This window comes from Globicephala melas, chromosome 9 (assembly GCF_963455315.2).
Source record: "Globicephala melas chromosome 9, mGloMel1.2, whole genome shotgun sequence".
Lineage (NCBI taxonomy): Eukaryota > Metazoa > Chordata > Mammalia > Artiodactyla > Delphinidae > Globicephala > Globicephala melas.
Window position 1 is genome coordinate 81713928 of NC_083322.1, and position 20398 is coordinate 81734325.

Here is a 20398-nt window from a genome sequence, read left to right on the forward strand (position 1 = left end):
ATTCAGTGAGACTATGTCTTTTGGTTGGAGCATTTAATCCCTTCACGTTTAAGGTAATTATTGATATGTATGTTCCTATGACCATTTTCTTAATTGATATGGGTTTGTTTTTGTAGGTCCTTTTCTCCTCTTTTGTTTCCCACTTAGAGAAGTTCCTTTAGCATTTGTTGTAGAACTGGTTTGGTGGTGCTGAATTCTCTTAGCTTTTGCTTGTCTGTAAACTTTTGATTTCTCCATCAAACCTGAATGAGATCCTTGCCAGGTAGAGTAATCCTGGTTGTAGGTTCTTCCCTTTCATCACTTTAAATGTATCGTGCCACTCCCTTCCGGCTTGTAGAGTTTCTGCTGAGAAATCAGCTGTTAACCTTATGGGAGTTCCTTTGTATGTTATTTGTCATTTTTCCCTTGCTGCGTTCAATAATTTTTCTTTGTCATTAATTTTTGTCAGTTTGATTACTGTGTGTCTCGGTGTGTTTCTCCTTGGGTTTATGCTGCCTGGCATTCTCTGTTCTTCCTGGACTTGGGTGGCTATTTCCCTTCCCATGTTAGGGAAGTTTGCAACTATAATCTCTTCAAATATTGTCTCAGGTCATTTCTCTCTCTCTTCTCCTTCTGGGACCACTATAAAGTGAATGTTGTTGCATTTAATGTTGTCCCAGAGGTCTCCTTGGCTGTCTTCATTTCTTTTCATTCCTTTTTCTTTATTCCATCCTGTGGCAGTGATTTCCACCATTCTGTCTTCCTGGTCAGTTATCCGTTCTTCTGCCTCAGTTACCCAGCTATTGATTCCTTCTAGTGTATTTTTCATTTCAGTTCTTGTATTGTTCATCTCTGTTTGTTCTTTAATTCTTCTAGGTCTTTGTTAAACATTTCTTGCATCTTCTCAATCTTTTCCTCCATCTTTTTCTGAGGTCCTGGATCATCTTCACTATCATTATTCTGAATTCTTTTCCTACAAGGTTGCCTATCTCCACTACATTTAGTTGTTTTTCTGGGGTTTTATCTTGTTCCTTCATCTAGTACAAAGTCCTCTGCCTTTTCATTTTGTCTATCTTTCTGTGAATGTGGTTTTCCTTCCACACGCTGCAGAATTGTAATTCTTCTTATTTCTGCTCTCTGCCCTCTGGTGGATCCATGGTCATAATTTTTAATTCATTAAAATTAAAAGATCATAAAACTCAATATAACAGAATAAAGGGAGAGAGTGTGAACGAACAAAGAACTTTGTCTCATATTTTGAGGCAGTTTCAGATGCAAAACTCTACAGAAAACAGTGTGGGCCTTAGCAAGTCATACAGTATAGTCCCCCACCCCCCAATCCATGGCATTTTAAACCATTTCAAATGATCTTTCAGGCAGCCTTTAAGAGAAGAGAAAATTCAAAGGGAAATCGAGCAAATCTCAGCAGATCTGAGACCTGACATCAAGAGACCTGATCAACAAAGCCTTTATGAAGCAGTCCAATTTAAATTACATCGAAATTACTGCTTGAGTTATGAGTAGGAGTTAGAAAAAGGCAGGAAAAGTCCTCTCAGCAAGAGGAATAAAATGTACAAAGACCCTAAGGCAGAAAGGAGGAAGGCAAGTTTGAAGATGTGAAAAGGTCAGAAGGGTGAGAACACAAACAAAATATCCAAATAGTTATGATTGAGATTTTCTAGTGAGGTAATCTTGAGCCAGATTATAGCAGGCCTCAAAGGCCATGTTAAGAATTTTGGATTTTGTTCTAAAAGTAATGGAAAATCATTCAAGACAGGAAGAGAAAGCTTAAAATTAGAATAATCATTTAAACCATGAATCTTTTGAGAGTGTAAAGGGGGCACTATTGATAATTACACTGGTAAAACAGCCCAAAGCTGGGCTGTTTGTGGCAAGCCAGGATGAGAATCATCTTTAAAAGCTCTTATATATTGGTTAATTTGCCCTCTGATGCAGTGCCTGGGAGATACATTCTGTATTCACTGTTGTCCTTCCCTGGCCAGACTCACTGAATAGAACTGTTTTCCTTTTTCTTTCTTTCATCCATTTGGCAGTTTGCTTCCATTTAGCCAATCATGCCCATCCATCAAAAACATAGAAAATGTGGAACCATTTACCTCTTACATGAAGCTATATCTGACTCTCTGATCTCACTCTCATGCAGCTTTTCTTGGACTTGATCTGATGATTTAATGAGAAGAGCATCAGTGAGAATTTGATTATTCTCAATTTGTTTGGAGTATGTTCTCCTCTCCCCACCCCACCTCACCCCCTGCTCCTCAAATTGGCAAAGAAAAAATTTGAGAGACTGAGGCATTTCTTATACTATATTTGGCACTGCACAGACTCATGGGCAGGTCAAGAACATAGTAAAAACCCAATAAATAAGTGTTTAAATTGTCCGTCTTATTTGAAAAACAAAAGGGTGTCTTATAGAGTTCACAGATTAAGGAACCCACCTTGCTTTGAATCCTGGCTCTAGCCTCTTCTTTTCTTTCCTATGTGATCTTGGTTAGATTGCTCAAATGAACTGAATTTTAGTTTCCTTAAATGTGGAACAGGAATGATATTAAAGCCTAACAAAGAGGTTTTAAATGCAAATTAAACAGGTGTTTTAAGCACCTAGCACAGTTACTTCTGCTGTTAGACCCACAAGTGGTAGCTATTTGGGTCTATTATTTTTGAGCAAATGTGCTTTTACTACATTCCTTCTGGTGTCTCTTTGCCTTAGGAATTAGGAACTGCAGTGTCAGCCTGCTGAAGTTTCACTGGTCTTATCTTTATCTGCCTGTTTGTCCTAAAGGGATAGGTGAAGTTCAGTTTCTAAGCCACTTTCAAGATAGTGAGCCTCAGGGAGAGGATGGGTCATTTAAGCCCACTCTACTTAAAATTCTTCTGAGATAAGACATTCAGGAGAGGAAATTATCCTGTCAGTAGCAATGTCTCCAAAGTAAAAGACATGCTAAGGATTTACTTTAAAATCTGTAGGTGTGCATTCTGCCAGAGGGAGAGCTGAGGTTTATGGTGAGGAAACTGTCATGGTGGGCTTAGCCAAACAAAATAACAGAATGTAAGTCAAGATTTGGAATTGTCGTAGGGGCCTGGTATGTTCATATTTGTGTCCTGTTTTGTGAGCAGATGTCTAGCCTGCCTTGATAAGGGCTTAATAAAGATGTATTGAATATATAAATTAATAGCATATCGGGGTACATGTGTCCTTTTGAATTATGGTTTTCTCAGGGTAAAAGCCCAGTAGTGGGATTCCTGGGTCATATAGTAGTTCTATTTTTAGTTTTTTTAAGGAACCTCCATACTGTTCTCCATAGTGGCTGTATCAATTTACATTGGCACCAACAGTGCAAGAGGGTTCCCTTTTCTCCACAGCCTCTGGGGCACACTCACTCACTTGGTTATTCCTGCACTCCTTCCACACATCTATTCTGAGTAGCTGCTCTGTGACAGGGCCCATGACATTAACATCCCTTGATTTCCAAACCATGCTTTCTCTCTCTGTGACAACCTTCACAGCAGGGGCCCTGGGGATGGGACAGTCTTCAGGTGTGGTAGACACTTGGTCTTCATTAATTTTGCTGTTTAATAAATAGTGTCTGATGGCAGAAGATGACCTTGTTGCTTTCCTGCTTTGTAGCTTCCCAAGGCTCACAAATGTCCTTAGAACAAAGTAGCAGCCTCTTATGTTGGTACTCAAAGCCTTTGTGATAGGGATCCTGCCTCTCCAATATTTTCCAGAACTTCTTAACTCATCTTGTGGTCCCTAAAAATAAAATATTGAAGTAATGCCAAAAAAATTTAATTAATTAATAGCACATCATGAACTTTAAATATAATTAATAAGCCACCATTGCATATGCTTCTCATAAAGAGACCCCTGGGGATTGATTTTCAATCAGGTAATCTTTTGCTTGTTTTTGAAACTTATAAAAGGCCAAAGATAATATAGTATTCTGAGGGAATGTGTTCCCTAATCAGTAGTTTAACAGATATATATTATTCATAAAAGAGAACTCTAGACTCTCCACCAAGATCACATTTTCGAGCACATTAATAAGTTCTCACTGACTTAGTCACCTCAGAAATCTTAAGATCACTAACAGAGAACAAAGGTTAATTCTTAATAAGGTTAGGGATAGAGTGTTAATTACAGACAATATATTCTGTATATTAAACTATGTTGTAATTGCTATAGCAGTGTGTTGGCTATATTCAAGTGGTCCCAGAAGCTTATATTGCGAGGGTTTATACTTAGGGGGAACTTATTTTTCTCCCAGCCCTGGTTAAATTCTCAAGGCTCACAATAGTTTCCATACAAAGGTAAGCCCATGTCAATACATGAATTTCAGGTAAGCATATCATGCTACAAATTTTCCCTCAGGGAACACTGCCATGGAAGACATTACAGTAATTTTCCACCCTAGAACGCTACAATAATGTGGATTTCAGGATAGAAGCATGTAGTATTTTTTTTAATACTGTTTCCCAGGAGATTTTCCCAAGGATTTAGAGACCTACACTGCCCTTTGTGGGGCCGCTGCATTTTCTAATACTGCATACTCTCAAAGTTCCTTCTCAGTCAGTTGAGCATGTCCGGAGAAACAGCTCAACTAGCTGTACCTCCAATGCTGTGAAAAGAATGACATAATTATTAAGAGGTAAAGAAATGTAGGACAGTGCCATTCTGTGACTTGTTTAGATGAGAGACCAATAATTTTGAGTTCCTTCTCTCGCTGTAACCAAATCATTAAATCAGTCATTTTCTCTAACTGTAGCCAAATTATTGAATCATTCATTGACTTAAGTTGGATCTGCATTAAACCAAAAATGATGGATTATTCAGTCATTCTCTTTATAGATAAAAATCCTGGATGCTTTGAACTCATCTCTTTATTCCTTAAGAAAAAAAAAAAGGTTCATTTTGATTTTTTTGTTTTTCCCAAGCCCCAGAGTTCAGCTATGGCTAACTACCAGCAATTTAAATAGCATTTAAAAAAAATAGCCTTAGCTTCTAGGCTTCTAACAGAGGCACTTCTAAAGTAAATCTTCCTTGGTTAACAGCTGTCAGCTATCAGTGAGCTATAGGTAATTAAATTTGAAGATAGCTTTATGGCCCAGAAAAAGAGATAAAATCCTTGGACCAGAAAGGTCTTAAGTTAATGCAGTTATTGCTCCCTCTGGTATTTGAATTAATGCAAGAAATTGATTATTTTCTAACGAAACAGGTAAAGAGGAGAACTGTCATTGTTTGTTACTTGCAAGTAAAATTTAGTTGAGACTGTTTTCCCAGCCCAGTTCACACGCTTGGTTTTATTTCAATATACATTGGGAAGAGAAGGCAAAAAAAAAAAAAAAAAAAAAAAAAAAATTTTTTTTTTTTTAAATAGCCAGACTAAACAAACCATGGTAGAAAGAGTGAGAAGGTGTTAGTGGCTGTGAACACTGGAGAGATATTATCAGATATGATCAGTTAGTAAGGGTTTAAACAACAGGAAATGAAAACCTCAATTCAAGGTGCCTAAAAAAAAGCAAGGATTTTTTTTAAAAAAATCATATATAACAGAAGTAATCCTGTAGTAGAACAGTTGTAGGGTTAGTGTAGACATTGAATGATTTCTTATAGAACTCAGCATTTTTCCTAAATTTCTGCTTGCCATTCTCAGATAGCAATCTTTTTGGTAGCAGCAACTGCTGAAAGTATTATATTCTCACTTACTAATGTCCAGAGGCAGAAAAAGAAATCACCTCTTTTTTGTGCCATTTTTAAGACCCAAGAAACCTCTTCTAGTAACCTTGCAGAAGACTTCCCTCTAAATCTCATCGGCCAGAACTAGTCACATGGTCATATTTTTAGTCACTCTCTTGCTGGGGGATCCACTATGGTTGGCATATGGTTCCCTGCCAACAGGAAAGAGAAAGAAAATATCTGTTAGACAGAGGGTCAGTAATCTCTCCTGCCAAAAGGAGCACACTGATCTTCTACTGTGTGCTGGTGGAACATCCTTTGAGCTATGTATTAACATAACCAATTTATAGATGAGAAAATCGAAACCTGGGAGAAACAAGGTAGTTTTTTTAAACTAACAGATTAGTAAGTGATGAAACTGGGATTTCAACTCAGAACTGTCTGACTCCAATTCTGTACTCTCTCCACTGCTGCCTGTACATCATGCCTCACTTTGAGTTTCAATTACAGAGATACTCTTTTTGGATCTAATGATCAATGCATCTCTGTGTTTTGCTTTTCACTTTAGACTTACTGTTCCTCAGAGCTTCCTCAGAGCTGTCTACTCTCTGAGCTCCCTACTCCCTGCAGATTTGATATTTTTAATGACAAATTAGTTATCTAATTTTACATGCTTGTGGGACATTTCCACTTTTACTTGAATTTAATCTATCAACACTCAAGTAATCTCTTTACCAAAGAAATTTCCTTTTTGAATCTCTCAAAATTAGTAAAGGCCATGTTCATTTAACCTGTTCTCAGTTTACATCTTTGGAAGATAATTACCTCTTCCTTTTACCCAAAGACCAACTTCATATAAAATCATTCCAAATCCTTTAAGTGACCCTCACGTCAACTCCTCTCTTCCTTTCTATTTCTGGCAAATCAGGTCTTTATCATCATCATATCTGGAAGAGCATCTCTTAGTTTTCCAGTCTCACATGCCCCAAAATTATCCTGCACACCAAATTTTTATTCTTAAATATGATTTATTATTTTACTGTCCTGCTCAAATAATTTGAGTAGATTCTACATGTGACAAAAAGAAATACTAAATATATTAATACATATAAATCAGACAATTTAGTCTTCCATATTTTCTCCCTGTGTAAAGAATTGTTCTTCTTACTTGTCTGGCTGAAGCTTGAAGTCTTGTCCCAAGTCATAATAATAGGTAACCCATGTAATCCATGTCACTGTGAGACAGGTACTCTTTTAAGCTCTTGATGTATATTAACAATTTAAACCTGACAATACCCCTATGATGTAGGGACTATTATTATCCTGACTTTAAAGATGAAGACACTGGAGTCTAGAGGGATAAAGGCACTGGCCAAGTACATATATAAATGAAATTGTAGAGCCAGCATTCAGACTCCAGTGACTGAGCCCCAGATGCCACAAACTCAGTCATATTTTACTTCTTTAATCTGTGTATTTCACTGGAGAGTTATTTATTCATGAGGTATTTGTTGAATATCTATTCTGCACCCAATCAGCACCCTACAAATGATGTTTTACAGGAAAATTATGCAGCCATGAATGAATCTCCTCCACTGGATGAAAAGCAAGCTTTATTAAACACCCTGGATTTTAGGCAAAATCAAAGGAGAATGTGTCTTCTCCCACCTTTAGTGACATTTGTTGCATTTTATATTCTCTCTCATGTTCTGAGCTCTTGGATATTTTTTCCTACTTCAGCAACAACCTCTGGTCTAGCAGAGGCTAACTTTTTTCCTGAACACAATCCAAGTAATTTATAGAAAAATTTATTAAACTAGTTAGAATTATGTTGAGGAAGTGAGGTAAATATTCAGGGTAGGAAACAACAACCCTAAAATGATGAACGTATTGAAGTCCAACAATAAAATATTAAGCGAGTCTAGGAAGACATTCATACCATCATTGCTTTTGTTTTTTTGTTCAATCTAATCACTTGCTATATTTTTTTGGGTGATTTATTTTAACAAGCTTTGAGCTGATGACAAACAGTAAACAACTGAGTTGAGGTCCTAGCAAAATGTGAATAATTTTGTAATCAAGTAGTACTACTATAAACTTTAACATTGCATTTATGGATTTATTTATGTTTTAATTCAACATAGAGGAAATAAATAAAAATATCCACTAATATAACTGTTTTAAAATTAATTTATTGTAGGAGGAAAATGTATTTTGACTTTTTTGGTAAATATTTCCATAAGATAATTTTCATTAAAATAATGGAATCAAGATACTCAGTTTTCACTTGTGCTATTCACTATTTCAGAGCTTCGAGAAACCAAGACCTCTGAATACTTCAGCCTATCTCACCACCCTTTAGACTACAGGATATTATTAATGGATGAAGATCAGGACCGGATATATGTGGGCAGCAAAGATCACATTCTTTCCTTGAATATTAACAACATAAGTCAAGAACCTTTGAGTGTAAGTTTATCATTTTCATGAGGGCAATGCTAAATTCCTAGGTGTCTTTTTCTTTAAAAGTTTCAAATACAATGAAAAAATTATGTACTTCATTAGAACAATAGAAAATACAGGTCATATATCAATAAATAGTTGGAAATTACTACTTATTTCAAGGACTGAAAATATAATCAATTCATTTCTCCATGTCTAGTTTCATAGTTTTTAGCCATCTAAAACTTGAAGCTAAGTGAGAAAATACTTCCCATGTATACATACATCGAAAGGGAAAAGGAGAAGCATGGAGTATAGCATGAAAAATGGTCAGATTAAAGGACAGCGTACCTTGTCATCTGTACATAAACCAAGAAGGCCTTGAAAAGAACACAATTATTAAATGCAGTGTTCTTTGAAAAAATGTGGCCTATACAACAGCGATTTGAACTGCATGGCTCCACTTATATGCAGATTCTTTTTGGTTGTAAATACTACAGTACTACATGATACATGGTTGGTTGAATCTTTGGATGTGGAACTGGAATACAGGGTCAGTGTCCCTAACCTCTGAGTTGTTCAAGGGTTAACTATATTTATCATTCTATGTCACAGCAAGGAAATAAATTGAGCTTCATTAAAGTAAAGAAATAAAAGTAAATTAATTATAAATTTATTACAGCAAGAACACATCTGAATTTATTATTTTAACAATTAGCTACAGGATGAAAAAAGCTACAGGATGAAAAAAAAAATCATCTCCACCAGACCTGACCCAAGGCTGCAATGACTTAGCATGCTAGCACAGTATGTCAGGGAGAGAATCTTTATCCAGGTTATTTTAGCTGTTGAAGTACCTAGTTTGCAGTAAATTTACCAGCCTAGCTGTGTAGTTTACCAAAAAATCCCCAAGATAGCAGTATAAACATAAATTCATTGTGATATAAGCAGTTGTGAAAAGTGTACTATAAATCAGAGGGACGGAAATATACATTATATGGTGCACATCAATAATTTCCTTATTTTAAAATTGTACCATTAGTAAATGAGCACATATTATAGAAAGAATTGTTGAAGGAAAAATTCATGGAAGAAACAAAAACATAGTTCTTAGAATAAAGTAATAAAATCTTTATTAACTTGAGTTCATAAAATGAAAGAAGAAATTTGAAATATAAATATAGAATTAACTTAAAGAAATCTGTTAGCATAAAGTAAATGAAGAGTACTGAGCTGTCATATATACAAGTGAGATTATGCAACCTTTATTTTCCTTTCTGAGCAGGTTTTCTGGCCAGCATCTGCAATCAAAGTTGAAGAGTGCAAAATGGCTGGCAAAGATCCCACAGTGAGTGCTTAAAAAAATCCAAAACTTAAATATTTGGTCTTTGAATTCATGTACTTTGAGTGCATCCAAGAAGGAGACAAAGGGTATTGGTGTTTTGAATCCTCGGCTGGACACATAGTAAGAAATGTAAATGCAAAGTGATTGGAACTCTTAAACACTGTAACTTAGGAATTCCTGACTGGGTAAAAATTTCCTGCTTTGCTTTCATTATTGAACCCTGACACTTTTCATGATGGATTTCAGTAATAAGCCCTGTTCAAAGTGGATCCAACCTGCAGAATTCTCAGCAGGCTGCTGAAATAATGATAATTCAAGTGTCTGGAGTAGCTCCCAGATACCATGTGGGCTTTTCCAAAGAAAGATTCTCGTCAAAAGGGTAGTGGTTAGCCAGCACATTCCAGAAGCATAAATCACCAGTAATGGCTGTTATCTTTGTTAATTAAAAATAACCACAGAAATAAAAATCAAGGCAGACACAAATATCAGTAAATGTTCAGTGTGCAATACTTTTATAAAATGTATTCCATATAAAGAATCAAGGAATAAATCTACATTGATTTCTACAAATGACTTTCTGAAACTGACACATTGAATTATTCTTGAATATTATAAAAAATACATGAAACAGCTCTTTAATGTGCACAAGTCATTTAACGTTTATAATGAAGCTTAGATGTCATTTCACCTTCTTGTCTCAAACTTCTTCCTTGTGGAAGAAGAAGTGTGGAAATGAAATTTTTATATTTTATTGATTCTTAGCAGTCCAGGTACAAAGTTCTGAAAAAGCCTGGCTTAAGGCAGGACCACAGCAGACTCTGGAGTGCAGATCTCCGGGTCTCACCAGAGGGTGTTTTGGCAAGAGTGCTGACCAGGAGTGACTCAGCTCAGGGTTTCATTGTTTTAGTTTCATAATTCACCTTATAAGAGAAAATTTTAAATGGGCAAAAGGAGCTCACAGTAGTATATTTGCTACCCACAGGATCTGTTGGACCACAATCAAAAAGGAAAAAAATCCAGAAAAGATGTGAAAGAAACATTCAAAAGAGTACATTACAATTGCTTTCTAGGGAACCAATAGCAGAATGAAGTATAATGTAGTGGAAAAGGCACTTTTTTTTTGGTCCCCTGAAGCTATGATTTCGATAATTTTGCATGAATTAAACTACTTTCTTTCATCCTCTAATGTAGAGGTTTCCCATTGATGGTTATGTGATCATGTCTCGCCTTTTGCCACGATTATATCCTGTGGTTGTAATTACTGGATTTAATTGTTCTTTGTTTAAAAAATTTCTGTGTCCCATTCACATAAACTGCCACAGGCAGAATACATAGGATTTAGATACCTTTGCACATTCTCTTTCCAAAAATTGTTGTTGATTTTCTGAAGAGTCTTAGCCAAGTCATTTGATTTCTTTCTCCCTTTGGCAAAGTAGAAATGCTCTGTTATTTGCTTTATTATAATTAAACATCATTAGATAAAATCTTCAATACATGCTTATGTTTTCACATAGTTTTGTCATGCTGTAATATCATTCATGGATATCTTTATATTCTGCCACATGGCCAGTCAGAGGTAACTGGTAGTGGGCTCTGTTGTAGTACAGCCAGCGCTGTTGGGTCCTGGGAAATAATAATCAAAGTAAGTTTCAAATATATGCTCTGTCTATGCAAGAGAAGAGAATGTTGACAAATTCATCTCGCTTAAGGCATGTGAGGTACTTACAAACAAGTGTCCTTTAAGCAGGATACCAATGGCAGAAAAATGATGCTAAATAGAAGTTCTATAGAACAACATTTTAATTACACTTCTCAAACTAAATATTTAAGAATCTCTTAGCTCTTTTGGAATAAATATCATCTAATTACTTAATATTTCATTTTTTAAATGCAGGAACAGAATATTTTAATTTGTACAAATCAGTTAATTGAAGTGAAGGAACCAGAGGTATATAAGGTGGAGTTCCTACCTTTAAGAGTCTTCACAATATACTGGGGATGATGGGACATATATACAATAATTACCAAGTAATACTAGCCAACACTTAATGGAATGGGCCAGGTGCTATTCTAAGTGTTTTGTTTTAATCCTCATGACGATGCTGCAAGATGGACATTATTGTCTTCATCCACATTTTTAAGATAGATAAACTGAATCACTAAGAGAGTAAGGAACTTACCCAAAGCTGCGCTGCCTGCAAGTGGGAGGCCTCTGTCCGACTCAGGCACATATGGCTCTAGATCTTTTTGCTCTTAGTTGATAAAACATGCCACTTCTCCGGGGAGAATATGATAAATGCTGAGAATACACACAAAGACAAAGAAAAAATTCACTGCACCTGGGATATTTAGGAAAGGTTTGATAGATTTGGTGGCAACTATGCTAGGTCTTACGTTAACTTGTCCCCTTATTCTAGTTCAATAATACTGAAATTCAAATAAATTGTATCCTTTCTCTCTTTCAGCCTTTGGTACAGGCTACATGTGATTCTCTTCTTGTTGAATTATCTTCCCATCTTTTTAACCTGGGAATCATCTACTCATCCTTTCAAATAACAGTGCAGATGTCACCTCTCTGGAGAGTCCTTTCTTGCTACCCAGGACTGGGCTAGCTGCCCCTCCCTGTGCGTTCACCTGAAACACTCTAGAACTTATTTCACTGCATTTTTAGTGATTGGATCCAGTGCCCAGATCTGTATCTAGGCACTTCATGAAATTTCAACAAGATCTGGAAAAATGGAGATGAAAGCAGTTAAGCACGGGAATCTATTCCAAGTACTTTTCTCAGGTTGGGGGTAGGACACAATGGATATTGAGTTATTAATACCTTTAGATTAATAAGTTTATAATAAATTCATTGTGCACAATTTTTAAAGGTATATTTTGGTTAAATTAATTTTTTTACTTTTAAATATTATATTAATCTTCTAAGAAAAGCATAAACTAGTGACAAATTTTATATTTCTATAACAATTGAAAAAAAACCATAGAATCAAACATCTCTTATTCCTTTAGATTTTTTACTTATATCAAACTTTAATTAAAGTTATAAAAATAATACTCAATTATTAGAAAATAATTCAATATAATTTAAAATTTGATCCCAGGTAATGTGTATCATAATACTATATAATAAACTAATGTTTATCAGGAAAGTAAATTATCATGGTGGGAATATAGCTTATTGTCTGCCTCAACTAAGAGAGTATAACTTACCTCCCAATTTCCCTTTTTGCCCCTATTTATTCACATTCCTACATGCTATATTTATTTCTGAATATTAATATTTTATTCATATGCTAAATAAATTGAGCTTAAACAATAACACATGCTGTCAAACATATCCAATGAGGTAGAGCATAATGAATGTGCTAAGTAAGTACCGTATGGGATCATTGAAAAATTAAGCATGGTTACATATATTTAGACCTATATGCATTACATACACACAATGTCAAACTTGATTTATTAATTGTAGAATATCAATTTCCCTGTTTCTGTGACCAGAGGATCCTAAACTATTTGAAAACATATTTTCTTTAGGAATACATTTATCAAAATACCTTGATATATTCCCCAGACCAAGAAGTATAGGCCAAGAAGAAAAAAATTAAGAGGTATTTTTTTTTCCATTGCATAGTATGGACCATGAAGAGTCAATATTTTTAAAGCCCTATTAATCTGAGCTCCACGATATATTATTTTAAAACATCTATTTTAAAATTATATAAATAATACCTGTTAACACAGAAATTTTTGAAGACCTAGAAAAGCATGCAGAGAGCAACAGAAAACAATCTCTTATTAGCTCTCTGACCCTGGAGACTTAACCTCTCTGTGCCTCATTTTTCTTAAATGTGTAATGGGCTACTCATAAAACCTACCTTATTGGGTTATTAAGAGGATTAGTGAATTAATATTTGCAGAGAGCTTAGAACAGTACATAGCACATAGTAAGCACACACTGTTAAGTAAATAAAATAAATTACGCTACCCAAACATAATAACTTAAAAATTGGCGGTATATTCTTCCAGCATTTTAGTATATGACATGTATATGTATATACATAAAATAGTATTACATTCTGCATAATGTTAGCAGCTTGATTTTTCATTTAGCATTGTACTTTGAAATAGTTTTGAAAGAGAATTAAGCAATAAAAAGAAAGCATCCATGGTATTGAATTTCACTGATGTCTCATTCCGCAAACCTTTTATGGATGTCTACTGTGGTCAGGACCTGTACTAATCTCTATGCAGGACAAATTCCCTGTCCATTACACAGGGTTTGTACTGACAATTGGAACTGAAAATATATATGAAAGAATCTAATACCTAACACTGGGTATATTTATTATGTGCCAGACACTGTTCCAAGTGCTTCAGTAGTATACTGCTTACAACAAATATTATCATCACCATTTACAGATAAAAAGATTGAAGCACAGAGAGGCTAAGTAAATATCTCAAGTTCAAATAGCTAGTAAAAGATAAAGCCAGAGTTTGAACCCAGGTCGTCTGGCTCTGAGATCTGTATACTTAAATTCACTCTCTGCTGCCCATCATGCTATGGCATGATGATACTCCAGTTCTAATTGCCTCTCTGGTTTCATCACACAATAATCCTCTGTCCTCTCTAGGCACTATTCCCCAACTAAATCCTGCACTATTATGCCTCCAGTTTTTCTGTTCATGCTGTGTTTTCTGTTGGAATGTTCCTTTCTTATGCTTTTGCCTGTCAGAATCTCTAGCTTATTCTGCAAGTTCCAGCTCAAATGACATCCACTCTCAAACCATTACACCCACTTCAGTATTACTCATTTCCTCTTTCTTTCTATAGCACACTTTGAAAAATATAACCCTATTATAGCATCTACTACAGCCTGATGTATTATACTCCCCTTTCTCTGAAAACAGGAATTGAATCTATTCATTTCAGTATTGCTAGCACTATATACAGTGCTTTCACAGAATGAGTTCAGTAAATATAAATATTTTCTGGATGGAATTGACACAACTGCAGTGGTCTAGGACAGAAATAATGTGGACAGAAACTAAGCACAATGGAAATGGAAGAGACCTAGAAAATGATTTTCAATAATTAAAGCAATTGATTTATTTTTCCTTTCATGTTTTTCTCTTTGGGGAGGCTTTGGAGGAGCACAGTAAAGCATCATCAGATAGTGTGGGAATTAGTCTTCATGGTGGAGGGTAGCCATGATTCAAGACCCAGAGTTATTTATTAAACCTAGAGCACTTCATTTAACATTTTTGAGGACTCAATTTCCTCATCACTAAAATGGGACTGAATACTTTAATTGGAACATTGCTGTGAGGATTAAAAACAACTAACATCAAAGGATTAAGAGCTCTGTAAATATTAATAATTGTTATAAAAACTTCCCTCTAACAACTATGGAATTCTCACCCAATGACAAATTATAAAGTGGTTAAAAGTACAAGATTCAATGCAAAACACGTCTGTGTTTGAAAATCTGCTTTACCTGTTTCTAGCTACATGACCTCAGGCGAGTTAGCTAAACAAGATCTAAGCTTGTGTTTTCTAAAAGGGGTTGAGTTGAAAAAACTGAATGAATATAAAGTGCCTAAGTACACATAGTTTGCTCAATAAATGTGATCCATAAATGTAAAAAATCAAACTTCCTGGGAAGTAAAAGGGGTTAAGTATATAAAATGATTATTCTAATGTCTAGTACATAATAAATTCTCAAAAATATTAGCCATAATAATCATATATATAACAAATATGTTGATATAAACATATACATGAAACAAGTATAACCTGTATTGAAATGTAAAGACAGAACCTATTATTAATAGAATTGGATCGAATTTGTGTTTTACGGGAAAATGTTATATGCAGAATCCCAGAATGACTGGACTTGGATGTGAAAACAATAAACACAAGTGTCATTGCTCACAGATACCCTTAACATAGGCATACTATATATACACTGTACTTCATCTATGCTTTTTTCTCCAGAGAAACACATTTCATCTGCAGTTATGTAGTCAATTTCCAGGTACCTCTATAAACAGGTGTCAAGATACAGTGACACTATATATTTAATAAAAATCCTTAATGTCTTAAAGTAAAAATAAAGTATATAGTCTGGTCTGTAAGGATAAATTTATTTAACAGCAGAGTTGGTGATTGATGATTTGATAATATAAATCCATAATAGAAACGTGTATACAGTTACTACATATGAAAATAAACATATATTTGCTGGCAAGTAACAATGAGTATAAAAGGGAAAAATGATGAGAAAATATAAAATAATATTGACTTTAAATTTCTATTTTAGAAAAGTTTTTTTTTTACTTTTCTAACAATATAAACAATAAATGTGCATTATAATAATTTAGTAAAATACATGGTACCTAGAAGAGAAAAAAATATATACTGTATGACCACCCATGGGGAAACCCCTGTTAGATTTTGACATATTTCTTTATAAAAACTTTTGTCTCTAATTTCTAACATTATTTTTAATAATGTTCTTTGCTAGATCAATGACTTTGTGAAGGGAACTACATTCAACCTCAGGCTTGATTAATGTGTAGTCAGCAAAGGATAGTGACCCTGCAAGTGTAGAACATGCAATGGTTAATTCAGTCACAGAGATCTGCATTTGGTGCTGACCATGTTTATGTATTTCTGCAAAGTCATAGTCAACTTATAATTACCATATTTTGCATTTCATTGAGTGAATAAATGACAGCCTTTCCAATGGTTGGATTGGGAACAGGTGAGAAAGGAGTTTTGGGGGAGAGGAGAGTATTTTAGTGTATCAAGAGCAGAGAGATCAGGATTCCATTATTTTTCATAGAAAGCAACAATGCTGGCATTTTGTTTAAGGTTTGCTTTAGTCACCAGTTATGAAGACCAATAGTGTTTGCAACTGTAACTAATGATAATATGGACCTTCTATAAACACAAGTTCATTCAAAACATGTGTATATAATATGTGAGGGTGCGTGTGTGTATGTGTAATGTTTTGAGGAAAATTTGAAAAAACAATTTGGTGTACCTTTCAATTTCTAAACTTTCTCAGATAAAGAGTAAGCTCATAAAGTTTCAGAACATAAAAAGGTGCCCAGTATATAAATACTGAAATAGGAGAGACATATCGTTTTACTCATTATCTGGTAAACTACCTTCCTCCTAAAATGCACCATGTTCTCTTGTTATCTCCTAACAATAATTAAAAAGTTAGGGCAGAAAGGAAAATGTATAACAATGTATCACAGTAATACTTAGAAATAGTTATAAAAGTCATTCAGTTACTAACCGCTTATTTACCTGTTGTTTTAGCATGGCTGCGGGAACTTTGTCCGTGTAATTCAGGCTTTCAACCGCACGCATTTGTATGTTTGTGGGAGTGGTGCTTTCAGCCCAGTCTGTACTTATTTGAACAGAGGGAGGAGATCAGAGGTAAGTGTAACAATTTTTCATTCTTAGTTTGATGTTAGTGTCAAAGATTTCTTACAACTGTATTTAACAGTAAAAACTTGGAAATATCATTAATGGCCATAAAAAAAGTTTCAAGCCCTTTAAACACAAAATGTATTACATTTGGTTCCTGTCTGCCAGGTTACTTCAAGTGTAGCCTTTTGCCTTCAATTAAATATATATGTTTCTGAATGGAAAAGCTGCAGAAGATAAAGGAAGGAGAATGGTATAATTTCATAATTATTCAGAGCATAAGGTATTGATAATATGTGCTCCAAATTATAGAAATATTGTAGTATAAACTCACTTTCTCAAATCTATTTTAAGTAATTTCTTATTTATTATATTTCAAATTTGGTAAATTTTTATGAGGTAGACACCTGTAAGAGATGTATAAAGCAGGATGACAAGTGCCTTAGCTGAAAAGAACTTTATATAATTAATAAATCATACTTCCATTTTAGACCAACATTGGTCTACACTAGGCTATTATAGCTTTATTTTTACATTGGTTAAAATGATTTGGGGTTCTGTGAACAAAAGCATTTACTAAAGACTAAATACATAGCTAATTGTATAGTCAAATATAAGGCTGGTTGAACTTCACCTGTGATATTTAAGACTGTTCATCTCAGTTCACAATTATTGACTAAGGAAACTACGCATTAGATCAAAAGAGTTTTCCTTATTCTTTTAATGAAACATGTTGCTTTACTTAATACAAGTATTTTAAAACTGAATTCTTTCAAATTAACTTGCTTTTGTTTCGTTATGCAACTTAAATCTAGAAATTCCAGTCCTTAAATAATATCTTAATTCAATTTCAGAGGTTAGAATTGTAAAAAAAGATTAAATATTGCTACTGATATACTTAATTAAGTTTAGTTTTCTTTAACAAGGATTCATCCACTTTAGTACTAACATAATTGAACAATGATTTCCTCTGTAGTCTTTTATTATTAAATTTTTTTCAGATGTAATTTATATGCATCTATCTTTCAGTGAATAAAAAGCCATTTAAAAATAAATGAGTAATTATAATTGGACCCCAAATTGAGCCATTTACAAGTAGTTTAAGATGATATGAAATATTAAAATTCTTAAAGAAAAGTAAAGCTATGCTTCTTGGAAGAGTACAATTGGCTGAATTGAGCTTGTCATTAGAACCACATGCCTGTGATCAGCTGATTAAATAAACTAGCGGCCCAGACGTCTGCAGTCTGTCAGACACTCCACTGAGGGCTGTGCAGTCACTGTACAGGCCAACAACTGTATAGCAGTTTTCATATTTTAAATAAAATCATTTTCCCATGTACAAATTGCCCACTATACACTTCATGGTTTAATTGGGAAGTTGGTCCAAAAAATAATCTCCTTTGGAAAACCAGCATGGAATAAATTTTAATCACTTTACTAAATATGAGCTACTTTAGTCTCACTTCAAAAGATGTGTTTCAAAGGGGAATCATTTCCATTAATTAATCTCTTTAAATAATATATTAAGAGCCTATTTAAGTGTGAAAAAGATTATGAAATTTTAAGCTTTTTGTTTTCCTTAATAGTCAAGTCAAAGTGTTTCACCACAACATCATTTTTATATATCTGTAGTATATAAGTAATAATATAAATATAGAATGCACAGTTTTATCAAACATCTTATGTATTTATTTTCTTTAGTTTAGAATGAAAGACCACATGATGCAGAAAGTTGTGTTTTGAGAGAATTCTCCTTATTCATCACTAACATTGTATTTTGTAGTGATCAGAGGTAGTACTTACTGCTAACACCCTATGTTAGTACTAAGATATGGCATTTTTCATGTATTTGAAACCACTTTGAAAGTGAACCAGGTTAGGGTGGCACAGTCGTTAAGTATTCCTGTTTATTTCTGACACATTATCTACCATCTTTTATTTGCCTGTCTAATAGCAATTCATTGGTTCTCAGAGAACATTTTATAACCCTACTTCACATTTGGAACACCACGCACTTTCATGAGACTCTATGGCCCTTCCATTATTTTGTGAGACTGATTCAGAGCTTTCCTAGAGCAATTCAATGGTGTCCATCCAAAGAGCCTACAATCTTTGCTACATAGATTCCTAACCACAGTTTTTCTCTTTTATCCACTGTCTTCTGTTTCTGGAAAAAAATAAAGCAACACAAGTAAATGATGACTTTAACTAATGAATAAAACATTAATAAGAAACAATTATTGGTTAATTGTGCTGCACATTCTTGGAATGTTACCTCTCATCTCGGGTTGATTTTATCAGATGCCTCCATAACATCAGTTCTCATAACTGAATACTGTTTAAGCCCCGGATGCTGCCACTCATCAAGCAGATAACCTTGCCTTTGATTGACCAAGAATATCACAGGCATTCAAATTATTCCATGTGCTTTTTGAACAAAATTAATCACCAAACTTTTCTGTTTATGCATCTTTTTGTAGCTTTTCTCTTGTCAGAAGAATAGCTGTGCATTTTTCTTATCAAGAAAGTTCTCTGATCTTTAGCCTCCACTGTTTTACGTCTTCTTTCCCTTTCCCCTGTATTTACTCTTTTTTTCTTGTTTAGCAATAAGTTTTCTTTCTTGTGACGTTTTTTCAACTCTTCTCCTTTCTCTCTCTTTTACTTTATCACAAAACTTCTCAGATTAGTAGGCTATATTTTCAGCTTTTACAATCCTATTTTCCATGTCTTTCATTAAACCTTTCTAATCTAAATTTCATTTTCACCCATTAACTGAAACTCTTCCCTAATGACCAAGATTCTCAGTGATCAAATGGACTCCCCTAATCAGCATCCTTTCTCCTAGACCAATCTATGACATGTTGGTCATGCCCTCTATTTTTCAGTGCCGTTATTATTATTATTATTTTTTTTTTTTTGCAGTAGGCAGGCCTCTCACTGTTGTGGCCTCTCCCATTGCGGAGCACAGGCTCCAGAAGCGCAGGCTCAGCAGCCATGGCTCACGGGCCCAGCCGCTCCGTGGCATGTGGGATCTTCCCGGACCGGTGCATGAACCTTTGTCCCCTGCATCAGCAGGCAGACCCTCAACCGCTGCACCACCAGGGAAGCCCAGTGCCGTTATTGACATCTATAACCATGGGACATTTTGCCATGCCTTCTTTCCTGATTTTTCACCACATACTCTCTTTCTGGTCCTATTTTTTCTCTTATTGATTCAATCTACAAATATGTATTTATTTAATAAGAGTAATGGCAGAAACAAAATCATTTCAGAACTTGTAAGCTATCTTTAAGATACTGGTCTTTGTCCTGTGTCTAAGAAGAAGCAACTGAAACAACCTTAAGCAGAAAGTGCCATGAACAGAATTGTGTTGTCACTTGTATTTTACATTACATTGATACTTTTGTTGTTCGTTTTTTGTTTGTTTGTTTGTTAGCTTCTTTAATTATAAAGTTGCCATGAACTGAGATGAGAAACAAT

The 20398-nt window shown here is 34.6% G+C and overlaps 1 protein-coding gene across 2 annotated transcripts in view; it reads left to right on the top strand.

Moving 5' to 3' along the window:
- SEMA3C (semaphorin 3C) overlaps window positions 1-20398 on the top strand; it is a 186026-nt gene that overhangs the window by 85576 nt on the left and 80052 nt on the right. For both annotated transcript variants that reach the window (XM_070046305.1, XM_030834271.2), the window contains exons 3-5: window positions 7986-8146; window positions 9405-9467; window positions 16804-16923. In XM_070046305.1, the coding sequence (XP_069902406.1) occupies window positions 7986-8146; window positions 9405-9467; window positions 16804-16923 (344 nt within the window). The remainder of the gene's footprint in view (window positions 1-7985; window positions 8147-9404; window positions 9468-16803; window positions 16924-20398) is intronic.